The sequence below is a fragment of the Sorex fumeus genome, unplaced genomic scaffold, assembly GCF_029834395.1.
Source record: "Sorex fumeus unplaced genomic scaffold, SorFum_2.1 ptg000034l, whole genome shotgun sequence".
NCBI lineage: Eukaryota > Metazoa > Chordata > Mammalia > Eulipotyphla > Soricidae > Sorex > Sorex fumeus.
In genome coordinates this window covers 44,246,006-44,264,685 of record NW_026606091.1, presented here as the reverse complement: position 1 = coordinate 44,264,685, position 18,680 = coordinate 44,246,006, and the positions used below count along the sequence as shown (strand labels likewise).

General features: G+C 57.4%; 1 protein-coding gene across 5 annotated transcripts in view; it reads left to right on the top strand.

Moving 5' to 3' along the window:
• Positions 1 to 568: 568 nt before the first annotated feature.
• Positions 569 to 18,680, top strand: part of EPB41L4B (erythrocyte membrane protein band 4.1 like 4B) — a 164,620-nt gene continuing 146,508 nt past the window's right edge. Inside the window, exon 1 of one of the 5 annotated variants that reach the window (XM_056117023.1) lies at positions 569 to 950. In XM_056117023.1, the coding sequence (XP_055972998.1) occupies positions 651 to 950 (300 nt within the window). In that variant the 5' untranslated portion in view covers positions 569 to 650. The remainder of the gene's footprint in view (positions 951 to 18,680) is intronic. The other 4 variants (XM_056117022.1, XM_056117021.1, XM_056117019.1 and 1 more) reach the window with 4 other exon arrangements.

Genomic DNA, 18,680 nt, shown 5'->3' with positions numbered 1-18,680 from the left:
CTCTGGGGCTCGGGGCGCCGGAAACACGTGTGCGCTCACCTACGTGGACACACGTGAGCGCACCTCCAGCCGCGGGGGGCGCGGGGGCCGGCAGGGGGCAGCACAGACCCGGCTTGCGAGTCCCCGGCGCAGCCCCCAGGGAGGAGGGCGTGCTGCAGTCCCGGCGGCGGCGGCGGCGGCGGCGGCGGCGGCGGGAGCGGGAGGTGCGGCCGCCCAGGTGGGAGGCGGGGGCCGCGGCGGGCGCCGGGACCCGCGCCGGGGTGGGCAGCGGCCGCTCGGCGGGGCCGCGGCGGGCCCGGGGCAGCGAGCGGCGCGGCCGGCCGGCGGGAGCGAGCGAGCGAGGGAGCGAGCGCGCGCGCCGGGAGCACGCAGGCGCCCCGCCCGGGCTGGCCCTCGGCCGCGCGCCCCCCGCCGCGCGCCCCCCCGCGCGCCCCCCCGCGCGCCCGTCGGGAGCGGCCCCCGCGCGGAGCCCCGAGCGCGCCCTCCCGCCCGCCGCCCCCGGCCCCGGCCAGCGCGGGCGGCCGCGGCCTGGGCGCGCGCGAGCCCGGGCTGCGGCGGGCGCGGACGGCGGCGTCGCGGGGCGCTCCCGGGCGGCGGCGCGGCGGCGGCGGCGGCGCAGGGGGCGGAGGCAGGGGGCGCCCCCGGCCAGGATGCTGCGGCTCCTGCGCCGGACCTTCGGCCGCCGCTCCATGCAGCGCTACGCGCGGGGCGCGGCGGGGCGCGGGGCCGCCGCGCTGGGGGACGAGCGCGACGGGGGAGCGCGCGGGGGCCCGGCCGCCGCCGCGTCCGCGCTGCCCGCCGCGCCCGGGGGCAGCGTGTTCCCGGCGGGCGGCGGGCCCCTGCTCACGGGCGGCGCGGCCGTGCACATCTCCGCCGCGGGCGCCGCCAAGGCCACCCTCTACTGCCGCGTCTTCCTGCTCGACGGGACCGAAGTGAGCGTGGACCTGCCGGTGAGTGGCGGGGCCGCGCGCGCGCCCTCCCCGGGGGTCCTCTCCGGCGCGCGCCGCTGGCACCTCTCCCGGGGGTGGGTGCGTGGGTGCGTGGGGGTCCTCGTTCCCTTCGCTGGGCGCTCCCGCCACCCTCGTCCCCCCTCTCGGGCCCGCCCGCGCCGACCGATCTCTCTCTGTCCCCGCGCGGAGCCCCCCTCCCGGCCCGCGCCCCCTTCCCTGGCACGTTGCGCGTCCCGGGCGCCCGCCCGCCCGCCCGCCCGCCTCGTCCTTCGGGCCTCGTCCCCCCAGGCGCACCCGCCCGGCCCAGCGCCTTGGCGCGGCTGCTCCAGGTTCCCCTTCCGCCCCCTTCTCCCTCTCCCCAGCCCCCCAGCGGGGGGACCCCCTGGGTGTTGAGTTGTGGGTTAGCAGACCTCAAAGCCAGTGCGGCGGGTGGGCTACTACTCCCGGGGGGCGCGGGGTGGGGAGGGCCCGCTTGCTCCAAACCCTCCACCAGGCCCTCGGCGGCGAGAGGGCGGGCAGGAGAAGCTGTCTGGCCCGCTCGCTTGCCCGGCAGGTGCCCCAAGTTCGGGAGGGAGTCGGGAGACCCAGCCTGCGCGCATCCCGATCCCTCCTTCCAGTCTCCATCCCTAAGAGCCCAGCGGGGCCTGTGCCCTCGCAGGGGGTCGGGGGACTTGGAGCAAACTCTGGAATGGGGCTCGGCTCTCCTAGACCCCTTCTGCGCGCTGGCTGAGCTCCTGCCGCCGGGACCCTCTCTCTCCCCCCACCACCCCCGGGGTGGGTGTAGGGCTGGTACAGTGCCCATCCCACCCCCCCCCCACTTCGTGCCTGCAGGTACGGGGGCCAGAGCCGCCCCCCGCCCTGCCTACAGGTGGTTGCACCCCCGTTGCCTCCCTCCAGGAGAGAGGCAGACCGGGCGATGCCCTCTGCGCCCAGCGCCCAGCGCCCAGGCTTGGGGCCACCAACACGTCGTTCTAGGGGCCAGATCAGATCAGATCCAACCCTCACATTAACGGGGCGCCTGTGCGCGCCCGGCGCTGCAGCAGACGGCGCCTCTGGGAGTCTTTGGGTGTGACTTGAGGACAGGACCACGATGAAGATCTGGGTAGTTAAGAGATCATCGGGAGGCTTTCCAGGGCAAGACCCCGCTGCCACGCCGCGCGCGCACTGCGCGCCAGAAAGCATTTAGGCCTTCCCGCGGGTAGAGGGGGAAGGCTCCGGGTTGCAAGAGAGAGAAAAATTAGGGACCTGTGAGAATTTCAGATGTGGTGGGGGCTGGAGGGGAGTAGGAATACAGAGAGAGCCTGGCCTGGGCTTTAAGGCAGCCTCGGTTGGGTTTGATTGGGAGGCAGTTTGCAGTGATGGGGGTTTTATTTTTTGTGGCCCCGGAGGCATTGCACCACGGGGTATGGCTTTGCTGGGATAAACATCTTTGGGGGCCTTTGTGCTCATGGGAAAGGAGCAAACATTGCGGTGCTCGGGGGCTGCCTGTCTGTCTGATAGCCATTGGGAATGTTGCTGCTGGCACAGCTGCAAGGGAGCAGAGGACTGGGGGGTGGGGGGGGGGGGGTTGAAGGAGCGGGCAGTGAGTAGCTTGGGCAGGGTGTGTGTGTGTGTGTGTGTGTGTGTGTGTGTGTGTGTGTGTGTGTACACGGGCTGGCGTGCACGCAGGCTGTGGCGCATTTTGCGGCTGGGATCTGGGCGAGGCGTGCTCTGCTGGGAACTTTGACAGCGCTCCTTGCAGTGGCTTTTTCTAGCCTGCTTCCCAGGGTTTATGCCTTTGTACAGCGGATTGCAGCACTTAGCTTCCTGCCACAGGTTTAAGAGGTGTTTCTGGGTTGAATAAAACACTAACTGGGGGCTGGAGAGAGAGTACGGTGGGTAGGGCATTGGCCTTGCATGCAGCCGACCTGGGTTCGACCTCCGGCACCCCATATACCTCCTCTCTCCCAGGAGTGATCCCTGAGTGCAGACGCAGGAGCGGGCTCTGAGCACCCACCAGGTGTGACCCAAAAATAAAAATAAAAATAAAAACATAAACTTACTGATGTGTACGTGTGAAGAATGGTCTCAGACAAGGACCCCTTGGGGCGGGACCGTGGATTTACTGCAGTTTGGAGGGTCCTCCCTGAGCCTGTGGTAGAAGAATCCTTTGCATCCTAAATGTTTTTTCGACCTTATAAAAGTCTCCTTCACCATAAAACTCACTAGGCTTTCTTAGGACGACGTATTTCTTTCTTTTCTGTGTGTTTTGTTTTGGGGATACTCCTGGCTATACTCAGGGGACCATGTAGTAACAGGGATCTGGCATGCGGCGGGGTGGGGGGTGGTCAGCCGGCCTTGAACCCTAGCCTCCTGCATGCATGCAAAGTACGCTCACTGGCCCTTTTGAGCCATCTCTCTGGCTTGTATGACAGATTCCTTCTTTTCCGTAAGAGGCGACATAGCAAGCCACAAGCCTCATTCATTGCTCTAAGGAACATGAAAAGCCAGTGTTGGCTTTTCCCGTGTAAGTAACCCAGGGAGGGAACAGGAAGCCAACCCCCCAGCAAGCTTGGCTCGCCCATGATCTGCAGCCCCTGGTCTCTAACGCTGGTCTGCCCAGAACAGGGTTTGGTTCTGGCAGTGAGCTGGGTGGTCAGCGCAGGTGGCAGTGGCCGGCTCTGGAGGAACTTGGGACTGGTGGGCTCATGCCATAGACTCTGGCTTTGATGCTGTTGTTTTTATGTGTTTTTTTTTTCTTTTTGGGTGATACCTAGCCGTGCTCAGGAATTACTCCTGGTGGTGCTCGGGGCCGATGTCCCCCCACTGTGCGCAATGCAAAGGCCCTGTCTATTCTCCGGCCCCCTTTGATGCGGTACTTACTGGCTGTGTGCCCCACTTGTCAGCAGGCCCCTCTCTTTAGAGCCTGCACGTGTCTCGCTCCTGGGCTCCAGAGGGACCTCAGGACCTGAAGAACGGAAAGGACTGACCCCGGGAACACTGCTTCACCCCGGAGTGGCCTCTACTCTCAAGGTTCTAGACTGAATATGGTTCCTTGGCCGTGGAAGCCCCCGGCAGTTTGAGCTTCAAGAAATCCCTTTCCTCACCGTGCTCAGAAACTGCCTTGGTGTCCCAGGCCGGCCTCTTGTGCTCTGGAGTCACCTCGGCCACCTCGATGTGGCCGGCCCCAGGGCACCTCGGTTTGTGGTTTACTCAGCTGACGTTCCTGGGGTGTCTGGCAGCTGCCCGGGGCCTGTGCTGTGGACACGAAGGTGAGTGAGGGAGGGAGTGAGTGGTGGCCTTGAGGCACCCGAGGACCAACAGGCCGAAGCATGTCTTTCAGTGGTAAGGGCGGGCTCACCCCGACAGGTGCTGGGGGGCTGAAGAGTGCGTCTGGGAGCCTTGGCACTGGAAGTGATGAGGTCTCCAGGCCCGGGTGCCTGGTGCCTTGTTCGTCTGTGTTAAGTGCTTCATAGAGTGCCGATTTAGTGGACACAGGTCTATTTCAGGCTGCTTGTTGTGTCAAGTGCATTTCTTTCTTTCTCTTTCTTCTTTCTTTGTGTGTTTTGGGCCACACCTGGTGGTGCTCAGGGGTTACTCCTGGCTCCGCACTCAGGAATCACTCCTGGCAGTGCTCGGGGGAACATATGAATACCAGGGCTCAAATCCAGGGTCGGCTGTGTGCAAGGCAAGTGCCCTACCTGCCTGTACTACCACTCCAAGACCCTCAGGTTCACTTCTTACCCAGTTACAAAGGACAGTGGCAGCAGCAGTAGTGGCCTTCCTCCTCTGACAGGGCCTGGGACCCCTTTGTCAGGTGGGGGGGGAGCCCTGCATCCCTTCACACCCTCGCATGTTACTCAATCTTTTGCTATGGCTAGTCCCTGGTTTCTCACCCTTAGGTGAAAATGTGAATTAAAGGACCAGAGGAAAAATCTACTCAGGTGGGTCTGGAGAACTAGTACAGGGCTTGAGGCATTTACCTTGCACCCCAGTTGGAATTCCCAGCATAGCCTAGGGTTTCCCCCGAGCCCCACCAGTGGTTATCTCTGAACACGAATCAAAATAAGCCCTGAGCACCTCTGGGTGTGCCACCCCCCCCCCCCCACTAAAAATTAAAAATTCTGCTCGGGGGTGCATACTTTGCATGCACAGGGACCAGAGTTCTATCCTGTTCGGTCCCCACAGCACTTCCAGGTATAGCCCTGGGGGCCCCCAGCACTATTGGACCTGGGTAGCATCACCTCAGCCGGATATCTGAACTGCTGGAGTGGCCCCCGCTGTGGAAGCATCCCCCAATCCCCCCGCCCCTGCCCCCAGGAAATAAAAAGGGAAAGAAAAAGAAATCTGCATTGTACAGGTTGTACAGTCTGAAGCTCTGGAGTGACTTGTACACACCCAGATCCCAGGAGGCGGGGCCCTGGAAACCAGAGGGCCCCAGACTCTCCCCTGCATGGAGCCAGGCCCTGCCTTGGAAGACGACTCCTCCCTCCCTCCCTTCCCCTCCCACCCCCCAGCTCTGCCCTGCCCTGCCCTGCCCTGCCCTGCCCTCAGGTGTGGTCTGGCCCTGGGATCAGGGCTCTCCAACCTGCCCCAGACACTTCCCTTCTGTTCACGCAGCTGAAGGATCCCATCCGTGTGCTTGGCAGCGGCGCCCACTGTTGACTCATATTAGCTCTCTGTTGACTAAATCCCTGGCATCCTTTTTTCGCTCGTGTGGCTGGTGCTCAGCCCCGACTTCCCCCCGCCCCGCTACGTGCACAGCCTTCTAGCAGCTCCGAGGGGCAGGCTGGCGTGCACTCCCGCCAGGGCCTCCGAGGCCACAGCCTGTGCGCCCGGGTTGTGTCTGAACAGCTGCGCTTCCCTGCGCGTGCCCGGTGCTCTGTCGTTGGCACATCATCGTTCTTGTTGTTGTGGGACCATCCCCGTCTTGAGAAAGCTTTGGGTTCCAGAGGGCCACGTGGCACTGTCTAACCGCTGCAACTCTGCCAGCAGTAGGGGACTTGATGGTCTTTGAAAGGGGTACCCGAGCAGGAAAAATAGCCAAAGCCTCTGTCAACAGCAGGGTGTCATTTTACAGGCTTGCCTCTCTCACTGCCTCCACTCCGGCCCCTGGGAAGGAAGGGGTGGGAAATTCTCTTGTCATGAACATTGCAGGGAAAACATGTGTGGAGCAGACTGAACGTGGCTCGTTTGTGCCAGGCAAAACCTCTTCTGGGAGTTGGAATCTAGAGGGAGTCTGAGGGGCGAATTGGGAGAGGCTTTACTTTTAGCTGAGAAGGGAATCCCCGCCCCCACCTTGCCCTAGTAGACAGAAAAACGCACATTCAGACCAGAACTTCCCAGCCTGCAGAAGAGGCGTGATGCTAAGACCTTGTCTTAGACTTGAAAGGGGCCTTAGACGGCAGAGATGTTACCTCTTGTGCCTGGGGACACTGAAGCCTATGGAAACAGAGCACCCTCCCTCCCGTTGGTGACTCGTTGGAAGCGGTGACTGTCAGAACTCCGACAGTCTAGCCTTTGGGGGTGAGCGGGGGGAGGAGGAGGGTCCCCATTCCGACATCGTCGTGGAATGAGGCCATTGAGAACAGGTTACGCGTCCCTCGGTGGTGGGAAAAAGCTTGCCCAGCCTCTCCAGGGCTTGGTAACGTGACCCTCCTCGGGTCCAGCACTGAATTGGGCTGGCGGCTTTCTCCTGTCCTGCTCTAACCTCGGTGTTCACAACCTGCATTGAGGTCTTTTCCCTCCCGTGAGCACGCCCAGCCGTCGTCTCAGCAGTGCTTGATGGAATGGTTTTGGAGGCTAGACTTTCCACAGGTCCCCCCAGGAGATTGTGATGAAGAGTTCATCACCCTCTTTGACAAACAGGCCCCACAGTTGGTGAGAATAGAGGGCAACCCCAGAGGGCATTAAAGCCACTGTGCAGGGCAGCCGGGCTCTCAGCGACACGGAGATGGGGGTGGACGGGCTCACACCCGGGCTTTAGGGAGCCTGTTCTTATCCCTACGAAGGTCCGGGGCCCCGCTGTGCTGTGATGGGTGACTGTGGTGGTGCAGATTGGTGAGGGAAGGGGCGTCACAGTCAGGTAGGATGAGGTAGGGACAGTGCTGGGGGCCTCCGAGGGCAGAGGTGTGTGAAGTCTGGCCAGGAGGAGGGCAGGGTAAACCACATTTAATTGTGGGAAGAAATGGAGACCCTCATAAGATAACCGTAGGATGCAGGAAATTTCCAGCTCCTTCTCTCTCCTCCTCCTAAGGCTCTGACTGCTGCGGGCACTGTGCTATGGGCAGTTGGGGCCTTGGGCTGGTGGCTTTCTCCTGTCCCCATAGAGCGTTGATATGAGGGACTGGGGTGCAGCTGGTGCCGAGCCCATGTCTGGCCTGTGCGAGGTGCAGGATACAACCCCAGCTCTGGCTTTCCCCCTGCCTCCCCCAGAATACTTTGTTGTTGTTATTATTTGGGGACTACACGATGATGGTCAGGGGTTCCTCCTGGCTCTGCACTCAGAAATTACTCCTGGCAGTGCTTGGGGGACCAGAGAGGATGCTGGGGATCGAACTCAGGTCGGCCACATGCAAGGCGAGCACCCTTGGACCTTTCATGTTAAGCGGAGGGGCGTGGGCGGGCAGGGGGGGTCGGGAAGGAGCAGCTGTAGGTGTGATGCATGTAACCCCGCATCCTCACTTGCCAGGTTGCTCGGCGTTGATCCTGGCACTGGGGTGTCCCCGTCTGCCCAGCCTCTCCAGGGCTTGGTAACGTGACCCTCCTCCTCGGGTCTAGCACTGAACAAACATTAACTTGCTAAGCACTTTCACGTGCATAATCGCCTTGAATTCTGTCCCCAGTCTACTGCGGCTGAGCCCCAAGCATACTGCACGGGCCTGTCCGGTTTGCAAGTAGCAGAGGGTCGGAGTTGGGGGCGGGTCGAGGGAGAGCCTGGCCCGACATTCTTGCAGAGGCACTTAAGGTGGGGGGTGGGGTGGGGGGGGGCGGAAATCCACTCAGTAGCCACAGCGGTCCTCCGCCCACCATCCGCCTCCCAGCTCCCTTGCGGGCAGGCTCGGCCGCCTGTTCCCGCTGGTGTTTTCTCGTTCAGGTGGGCCCGAGCGCTTCTGGCCCACTTGCAGGTGTAAGCAGGTGTTCAGCAGCCCGACCGGGAACACGGGCGTGTGAGAAGCGGAAGCACCTCGGTGGCCGTTGGTGCTGTTGGTCCTGCCATGCGTCTCCCTTCCCGTGTTGGGCTGCGAGACTGTCCTGGAAAGGGTGGAGCTCTGGGTGTTGGTGAGAGGCTCTGCCTGTCCAACACCTGGGCCCTGGCCTTGGCGGATCTTTGGAAGCCCTTCCCCACCCCGCCTTTGTATCGCTCCATGGGGTGGGGCGGAAGCCCCGTGCTGGCTCCTTGGCCCTCTCGGTTGCTTGCTGCCACCCTCCCTGGCTGGGTGAGGAGCGAATCCCCAAATCCCGGAAGCCTTGAGCCTGTTACTAAGGGGTAGTGCCTCCCCCCTCACCTCATTGATTTTTTTTTTTTGGCCAGTAAAGCTTCTCTTGATAGGGCACCTTTGTACACTCAACACTCTTGTCCCCCCACCCCCACCCCATCCCGTGCCCACTTCCTGCTCGCAGCCAGAGGAGGGCAGGGGGCAAGGTCTCAGGGCACTCCCTCTGCCCGCACACCCCAATCCCGTTCTCTCTGCCGCCTCTCGGGTGTCTGTAGCATGGGATGGGTGTCCCCTGGACTGCGCCTGATTTCCACGTTTGGTTTATTTTTCTGGTTTACGTTTCACTGTCTTCTAAAATGTTTTTAGTTTACTTCCCCGCACAGAGCGGAGGCATACGGGACGCTTCTAAATCGCATTCAGCGTCGGGGGGTAGTAGCAGTCTGTGAGGGCTGAGAGTCCAGCAGAGAACGGGGGCTGCTGTCCCTCAAACCCATCATTCCGCGTGTGCCGTGTTGGGTGGAGGAGGGTTTGCAGATGGGGGGCGGAACGGGGCTTAGCTGACGGCTCAGAGTCTTGCCTGGTCACTCGTCCTGGAAGGCAGACAAGCACCCTGGTGGACAGTGGGGCAGAAGAGACTGGGGGCTGGTCCTCTGGCAGCGTGATGTGACCTGGGCGGGTCTGTGAGTCGCCCCGGCTGGAAGGGGCGGCCCAGGGCCTCCCCTGAGATTAGGAGCTAGGAGCTGGGTGAGACCCTTGAGATTGGTCAGCTGTCCTTTACCCCATCCTGCTCTCTCGTCCCGTGGCTGTCACCTTTCAACACCCAAGGCAGAGCTTGAACCTCCTTTTTTGTGTTGTTGTTTGTTTTTTTCATTTCTTAAAATTAACTGTGATCTGCAGGGTTATTGAGGGTCGAGTTTTAGGCATATCATATTTCAGCCTCAACCCCACCACCAGTGTCCACATCCGGCCACCAGTGTGTCCATACTCCCTCCCCACCCCCACCCCCACCCCGTCCCCGCCTGTCAACTTGACAGATGCATGATGGTGCTTAGTGTGGCCTCAGAACTGATAGCAGCTCCCCTGCCCGCCCTGGGCGGATGCCCACCTGTGCCGAGTGTGGTCGTGGTCAGTGGCGCTGCTGCCTGGGACTCTGGTGGCCACAAGGAGCCTGTGATCTCTGGCACAGAGCAAGGCGTGTGTGAGCCCAGGGTCCAGGAGTCCACCCTCCCCCTCCCCTCCCCCGCTCGAGTGCACATGTGTCACCAGCCTGGGCAGCTCCACAGCCAGAGCGTTCTCGAGCCCCCACCCAGCGCGGGCCCCTGGGAACCCACAAAGGCTCCACGCAAGGAGGGAGGGACCCTCTAGGAGACCATGCAAGGAGGGTGGGACCCCCTAGGAGAGCACTGCCGTAGGAAGCGTGAGCGCCCCAGAAGTGTGTCACCCTGCTGGCCACGACAGCAGCAGCAATCAGACGTGAAAGGAAGGGCGGGGTGGCGGGACGTGTTTAATTAGGAGCACGCGTGAGAACATCCCCGAGATTTCCTACATCCCCTCCTGCTGCAGGGCAGCCGCTAGCCTTCTCCCCTGGGTGCCCGGCCCTCCAGCTTTTCTCTGTTGTCTGTCAGCTCGCTCTGTGCACTTTTCATTTCCGGTCCCGACCCACTTCTCAGGGCGCTGCCCTCCCTCTTGTGTGGCCGTGCTGGGTCCAAGTCAGCGGCGTGGGTCAGACCCGTCTCTCGGGATGCTGGGCTGTTATCTTCTCTGGTAAACAGCCCTATCCCCGGGCTCACAGAATCTCCTCCTTCCCTCCCTGCCCACTGTCTGGGAGATGCCGTGACTCCCCTTTCCACGAGGTCTCTGCCAGCCTCAGCTAATAAGCAGGCGAGTCCAACTCAACCAGGGTTTCTGATTCAGCGTCCTCACCCCCACCCTACCCCCGGCCTCCCACCCACCTCTGCCTGCCGGGGTGATGTTCAGGTTGAAGGTGTGCAGTTCTGTGCCCCTCCCACCCCCCCGGAGGGCTGACAGCTTTGTTGCCAGAGACTGGACAGGTCCTTTGGGGCTTTGGGGCAGCCCCCTCCCCCACCCCACTCCTGTCTCTTCCAGCCACCTTGCCTGGCTGCATCTCCGGCCTGTCGGTTCTGTCTACCATTTCTCAGCATTTCTTACAGGTTCTTTTCCCCAAAGTCACGGCTGGCTGCATGCCCAGCGTTTCCTTCTCAAGTTAAGAGCTGGAAGATGATATCCCAAGGGTGCCGGGGTGCCCAGGAGATCGCCCGAGCCTCCTTGTTTCCCAGCATTGAGCTGGGTCCCCCGGGGGCAGTAGGTAGGAAAGCGGGGGATGATGTGGCCTGCCAGCCAGCCAAGAGAGAACGTGAAGTGCCTGGTCTAGCCGGTGCTTACAGAGCCGGCCCTGTCCCCTCCACGGGGCTCTCCCTGCCCCTGTGGCCTCGTCATGGTGCCACCAGCCTCTGCTCAGACAGGCTGGGGGAGCATTCCTAGTTTCTCTGTAGCCCACCTGCTCTCTTGCAGCCGCCCCTAGCTCAAATTACAGATTTTTTTTTATGATGATAAAATGTAAGTCACCTATACGTCACCCTCTTAGCTGGATCTTAGCGTTCAGTAGCCTTGAGTGCATACACACTGCTAAGCAACCATCTGAAACAGAACCTGGAGCCTTTAAACACCAACTCCTCTCCCTCCTCCCCACCCCTGCACTCCTGAAGCTATCCTGTTACTTGTTGTCACCCAGAAGTGCTCAGGGCCTGGGGGGCCACTTTGGGGCGTTTTATTTTGGTTTTGGGGCTACGCTCAGTGGTGTTCATGGCTCAGTACTTAGGGATCACCCCTGGCTGTGCTGGGGATGGCTTTATATGGTGCCGGGGATCGAACCCAGGTCAACCACATGCAAGGCAAGCATCTCCCCACTGTACTATCGCACCAGCCCCCATTTTTTTTTGTTTCTAGGCATTTGGGTCCTCCACAAAGTGGGGTCCTTTGCACCTGGCTCCACGAATCACAGCATCCGACAGGTGCTCGCTGCCGGAGCACACGGCAGGCGTGATACCTGCTCACCCCATGCTCATCTAGTCATTTGTCCCCAAGAAGCACATCTGTGCCCCTCCAGGTCCTCCCTCTAGGTCCTGCCTGCTCCATGAGACCCTGCTGTCCCCAGTGCCTTCCTGGAGCTTTATTTCTTGCTGGAACTCTGCTGCCCAGTGCTGGCCACCCTCCTGGGTACTCTGGTCTGCGTTTTTTCTCGCTTACATTTTGTCTGAGTGTAGGTTTCTGTCTGGCACATTCTTGAAATATTTTAAATGATGAAATAGAAATAATTACCAACAAGGGACCGGAGTGATAGGATAGTGGGGAGGGCATTTGCCTGGCACGCAGCTGAGCTGGGCTCAATCCCTGGCATCCCACGTGGTCCCTCTGAACACCAGCAGGAGTAATTCCTTTTTTTTTTTTAATTTTTATTAGTGAGACAGCATGAAGTACAGTTGTAGACTTACCAATTTTGTGCTTGGGTTTCAGTTATACAATGATCAAGTACCCATCCCTCCACCAGTGCCCATTTTCCACCACCACAGATCCCAGTATCCCTCCCATCCCCCTACCCCCCCCCCCCCCCATCCCACCCTGCCTCTGTGGCAGGGCATTCCCCTCTGTTCTCTCTCTCCTTTTGGGTGTTGTGGTCTGCAAAAGAGGCATTGAGTGGCAGTCATGTTCGGTCCATAGTCTACTTTCAACATGCATCTTCTCTCCTGGGAGGATCCTCCCAACACCCTTTATTTGGTGCTCCCTTCTCTATCCGAGCTCCCTTTTCCTGTAGCATGTGTGGCTGTCCTCCAGGCCATGGAGCAAAATTCCTGGTACTAATCTCGGCCATTCTTGGGTGTTAGTCTCCTATTTTGTTACTTTATGTCCCCCAGATGAATGCAATCTTTCTATGTCTATCCCTTTCTTTCTGAGCAGGAGTAATTCTTGAGTGCAGAGTCAGGAATGACCCCTGAGTGTTGCTGCTTGTGATACCCCCCTACCAAAAAAAAAAAAACAGATTACCAAAGAGCGGGCTGAAGCCATAGCACAGCGGGTAGGGCGTTTACTTTGCACATGGCCGACCCGGGTTCGATTCCTCCGCCCCTCTCGAAGAGTCTGGTAAGCTTCCAAGAGAATCTCGCCCGCGTGGCAAAGCCTGGCAAGCTACCTGTGAGGTATTCGATATACCAAAAAACAGTAACAACAAGTCTCACAATTTGTTGTGAGACATTACCGGTGCCCGCTCGAGCAAATCGAGGAACTACAGGAGGACAGTGCTAAGTGCTACCACAGAGCATCGATGCCACAGGTACTTGAGAGAAAGCGAATGTGACGAGCTCAACCCCCAGCTGAAAAAGAAAGACCATCCGGGGCTTGCTCCTCCCCAGCCACATCCCCTCCTTGTACTCCTGGAACTTCTCTCCCGGCGCCTCCTGTCATGGGGGTCCTGCATGTCTGTCTCCCTTAGGACCATGATGGTGTTGGTGTTGCTTCAGTTTTGCACGCGAGTGAGCTTGGCGTAAGTGGATTTGGCCCGCTCTGTGCTGCGAGAGTAATTCTCACTGCTCAGTTATTCCATTGCATGCACGTACTGGAATTTTTGTCCTTTGTCCATGGGCTTCTGAGACGTTTCCAGTTTGGGACTGAGAGACAAATGCTCCTTTGAACCTTCTGGAATTGGTGCGTGTGGACCAGCACGCATCCTTCCCGGGTGGTTGGTGGGTGGGCAGGGCCTTTCAGAGATCTGGTGCGAGGGGCCAGGAGGCAGCACAGTGGTTAGAGCCCATGCCTAGCACTCATTGGACCTGGGTTCAATTCCCGGCAGCACGTGGTCCTCTGAGCATCATCGCTGGGTGTGGTCCTGGAGGCTTGAACAGGATTGTATTCTCAGACCCTCCCACGGAACCTTTAGCCTCAGTTGGCTGAGAATCACCAGTGTGGTCCCTGGGCCCCCTGATGCTGGGATCACGCCATTCCCCTCCACTCCCCTCCCCCCTATACACACACACACACACACACACACACACACACACACACGAAAGGATCTGGTGAAACTGTTTCCAGAGTTCTCGCAGTGTGCCAGAGCTCTGGCAGGTGGACCTGGGGGTCTGGTCATCTCTGGGACTTGGCCTTGTACATCTTCCGGTTGCTGTTTCCCAGCTGAGCGGGAACACGTCACGGCCTTGCTCCCGGCTGTCGCCCGGTAGAGCAGCCGCTTCATCAGCGCCCCTGCTTCCTCCCGCAGTGCCCTCGTCTGCGATGTTTGACGGAGTGTCGGATGAGTTGTGTTTGTCTTCTGGTGGGCAGTTTCTTCCCTGCTGGTGTATTTGCGTGGTCTCTCCGCCCTCCAGGGTCTGAGGGGACTTGGCTGGAACACACTGAACCCGCCCCACCTCCCACCACCCCCATAGGGTTCAGAACCACCCCAAGGAGGCCTCGCCTCAGGGAGTAGGAATTAGCGTGTTGACTTTAGTTTGCCAAAAGAACCAGTTGCTGCCGGTGGCTTTAGGAGAGCAATTAATTTCAGGATTTGTTGTACTGACTTCAATTCTACCCTCTTGAAAAAAAATTTGAGCTTGCTCTTCAAGCCCATGTTCTCCCTTGAGCACATACCTTGCTTTCTTGTCTTCGTGTTTCTCGGCCTGTGTCCGCTCTGGAGAAGCCTGTGTCTCCTCCTCCCTCCTCCCTCTTCCTCCTCCTCCTCCTCCTCCTCCTCCTCCTCCCTCTTCCTCCTTCTCCTCCCTCTTCCTCCTCCTCTTCTTTTTGCCACAACTTTATTGTTTGCTTTTTCTTTTTTTTTTTTTATTGAATCACTATGAGATACAGTTACAAAGTTTTCTTGATAGAGTTCCAGTCATACAATGTTTCAATACCCATCTCTCCACCAGTACACATTTCCCACCACCAATGTCTCCTGTATCCGTCCTGCCATTACCCTCTCCAGACTGCCTCTCTGGTAGGCACTTTTCTTCTCTCTCTCTCTCTCTCTTTCTTTCTTTCTTTCTTTCTTTCTTTCTTTCTCTCTCTCTCTCTCCCCCCCCTCTCTCCCTCTCTCTCTCCCTCTCCCTCTCCCTCTCCCTCTCTCGTTTCTGGCATTATGACTTGCAATACAGATACTGAGAGGCCATCATGTTAGGTCCTTTGCCTGTTTTCAGCACACATCTCTCATCCAGAGCGATCCCTCCAGCCATCATTATCATGGTGGTCCCTTCTCTATCCCAACGGCCCCCTCCCCCAGCCCCTGAGGCAGACTCACAACCACGGACCATTCTTCCTCACCCTTGTTTCCACTGTCCTTGGGTGTTAGTCTTATACTATACGTTTTTTGTGTGTTCTCTCCTGAACACAGACTTTCCCCTTCCTCTCCCCTCACATCTTTCTCAACAAGTTTCATTAAAAATTATCTTGCTTCACCTTTCTCCTCCTCCTGAAATTCTTCCCTGGGAGGGGCAGGAGACAGACCCAGAATGCCTGTGCCGAAGCCGGTCCCCACCTCATTTCTGCCCGGCGTGTCCCCGAGCACTGATGGCAGAGGTGGGTTGAGCGGTGAGGTGAAAGCTCTCTTCTCTCAAGTCTGCCTCCTTAGCTCCCCACTTCCCCGAGCCCCTGGCAGCTTGCACTGGCCACCAGTGAGGGAGGGATTACGGAGAAGAACTTTGAAAGGAAGGAGGAACCCCCCTGAGAATCTGTGCTTCGCGGCTCCTAGCCCTGAAGTCACCCCAAGGCATGAAGAACACACCTCTTTGAATCACAAAGCCTGAGCTCGTAGGAGAGGGGAAACTGAGGCACCAGTTTCTGATGCAGAATCTAAGGCCTCACTCAGAGAAGCCTGGATCCCTCCAAAAAGGAGAAACTATCAGAAGAATCTGGAAGATTCTGAGAAGGCCGTCAACAAGGCTTTCCTGGGACAACACCCAGATTGACATTTACGTGTGCAAAACTCCAGAGAAAAGGAAAAACCCATTTGGAGAAACTGTATAAAAGCTCCTTCCTAAAGCCTTCGGGGCTTGCCCTTCCATCCTACAGTTTCCCTGGGACACATCCCATGCTTGCCTGTCACTGTTTCTCTGCTTGTTTATTTTCTCTCTGGAGAAGCCTGTGTTCTCTCTTGAACACTACTTCTTTCTTTCCCCGCACATCTTTGTAAATAAGTTTCAATAAAAACTCTCCTGGTTCACCAGAATAAAATTTCCTTTGATTCTGTTGTCTCTCAGCATGCTCAGAAATAGAAGCCGGGGACCCTTCCTGTGATGGAAGAGCTGCAGCCCAGTGACCAGTCCCTGAGGGCCAGTGGCTGCCCGTGCTACTGTCTCTGCCCAGCTCCCAGCTCTTGCTTTCCCTCTCTCCCTGGCTGATTATTTTACAGCCGATTTTGTACATGTCATTTCAAACATGCGCTTCAGCACGTGTCCCGAAGGAGAAGGACTATGCTGGTTTCTTTTGTGGGGGTCACATCTGACTGTGCTCAGGGCCTGCTCCTAGTTCTGTGCTCAGGGATCACTGCTGGTGGGATTTGGGGCGACCATAGACAGTGCTGGAGATTAAAGTGGGGTTGGCTGAATAAGGCGAGAGCCTTCACTTCTGTATTATATCTGGCCTCAGGACTATGGTTTTTTTTAATTTGTTTTTTTTTTTCTTTTTGGGTCACACCTGGCGATGCACAGGGGTTACTCCTGGCTCATGCACTCAGGAATTACTCTGGGCGGTGCTCGGGGGACCATATGGGATGCTGGGAATCGAACCTAGTTCGGCTGCGTGCAAGGCAAACGCCCTACCTGCCTGTGGAATTGCTCCAGCCCCAGGACTATGTTTTTAAACATAAACCCACAATTGAAATTGAAAAAAAAACAAGTAAAATAATGGCCCATTATTTTTTTAATACAAGGTACGAATAAAAATTAGTCATTAAATCTGTTTGAGATCTAAAGCAGGTGATTTGCTCTATGTGTTTGTCCCTGTCTTGAGTTTCCCTGGCGTGTGTTGAGTATACTTTGGCTCTAAGCAATTCAGCTAGGGCCCTTAGTACCAATTCAGGGGCCCCAGGATAGCCCATGGGGGCCACAAGTGAAACTCACACAAAGGATAGGCAGCAGCACCGACTCAGGAGAGGGACTCACCGAAGGAGAAGGGGCTAAGGCAGCCTGTCAGGGGACCTCAGGGAGGAAACAGGACTAGGGAAAGGTGGAGAAAAATGGTGGCAGAGTGGGACCCATGGCAGTCCCAGTGCATAGTATTCGCATCCCAGAACTTAACTCATCTTACTCTTAAGAGGTGGTACCTTTGGACAGACATCTCCCCCATGAACTTAAAGCTCTTCGGTTTTGTTCCTTTGGTCACACGTGGCAGTGCTCAGGGCTTACTCCTGGCTCTGTGCTCAGGGGTCACTCCCGGTGCCCAGGAGTGTTGTGCTCTGTTGTGCTGTGGCTGCCCGTGTACAAGGCACGTGCCTTCACCCCGTTGGGTCTTCCCAAAGCTCTGCCTTTAGTTTCCCCTCTCCGACAGTTCTCCTCGCCTCCCCTCCCCGCCTAGTTATTATTCTTACTCTCATTACTATTATTTCTTTGCTGTGATTGCTCAAGGAGGCTGAGCCCTTTGCCCTCCCGCACTCTCTGGGCCTTAATGGCTCCATTCTTGACCTTCTGTTATCGGTGGTGCTGGCGGGCGGTGCAGGGGTCCAACCTTCTTGGCTGTGGCCGACATGCAGCGTGCAGTGAGACAGGCTCTGGGGCCTCCTGAGGCCTGAGCGATGACAAGTAATTACACTGGCTGTAAGGAGGCCACAGAGAGCGGGAGCTCCGGGAAGGCTTTGGAGGGGGGGAGTGGCGGGGAGGAGGGGGACTTCAGAGCTCAGGCTCTGGGCGTGGGAAGACAGAGAGAGGACCTCCTCCTGGTTCAGCAGAGGCTTCAGGACTATTATTACGGGTCACATGCAGTCACCTCCCCCCACCTCCTCCCACTTCACGCTCATTTCCTGCCAGGGAGCCCAAGTACCATGTGCATTTTCATTTAGACCTTGATTTTTTTTCTTTTTTTTTTTTTTTAAGTTTGGGTTAACCACGGTATCACCTGAGTGTCTGGAGGCCACGCCCAGCGACACAGCTTCATGGCTGGTGATGCATAGTTGGTATTGCTTGCAGACATCTAAGATGGGACCTTGTGGTGGTGGTTAGGCGACGTGGTGCCCAGTGTCAAACTTGGGACAGAACTCATGCATGAAAGGCAGGTGCCTTTTTTTAAAATTTTTTTATTTTATTATTTTTTTAATTTTATTTTTTTTATTTATTGAATCACCGTGGGAAAGGTTACAAAGCTTTCAGGTTTAGGTCTCAGTCATGCAAATATCAAGCACATTTCTCTTTACCAAAACTTATTTTTTACCATGAAGAACCCCAATAAAACCCCACCCCCCACCCCTCCCAGTCCCTGTGGGGCAGATGAATTCTAGTTAACACTCTATCTGCTTTGATTAGATTCATTGTTTCAATAAAATATTCACCACTATTATTTAGAGTTTACCCCCCCCCCCCCAATCAGATATGCTGAAAAAGCATTGTGAAGTGATTTGCTTTCTACAGCTGGGTTCAAGAATTAAATGTTGGTTTTGGATTTCTGCTATTTTACTTTTTTACCCTGGAAGTATTTCTACTGAAAGTCAGATAGTTAAGAAATTGGTTTCTGTGCTCTGGAGTCGTGGCCGTGCTGGGGAGCCGCTAGTGGGGGGCAACTGGTGGCCTCGGTAGGGCGTGAAGGGCGGACCGAAACGCCCCCCTTCCCATGAGGTTTTGGAGAGGAGAAGGCGACTGGGGCAACACCCTTTTCCCCTTCCCATGAGGTTTTAGTCGCCCCCACACCCCCGGCTCATACCGAAAGGCAGGTGCCTTTGAGTAAGCTTTTGGGCTCCTGGAACTTGTTTCTTTGCGAAGATTGATAGTCCTTGTTTTTGGAAAGTGTTCGGTAGATTTGATGAAACAGTGTCTTGTTTTGCTGTCATCTTGGGCTTTTTTTTGTTTGTTTGTTGTCTGTTTTTGGTTTTGGGGCTGCACCTTTAGGCTTATTCCTGGATCTGCACTCAGGGGTCACTCCTAGCAGAGGGACCATATGGGATGCCGGGGACGCAGCCTGGGTCAGCCTTGTGCAAGGTAACGGCCCTACTCACTTATTGCCGTATTGCTTTGGTCCCTGGTTTTATTTCTTTTTTAAGAAATAAAAAGAAGGAAGGGGGCACCCCTGACATTCCTGGGGACCCCCTGGGATCATACACTTGGTGGTGCTC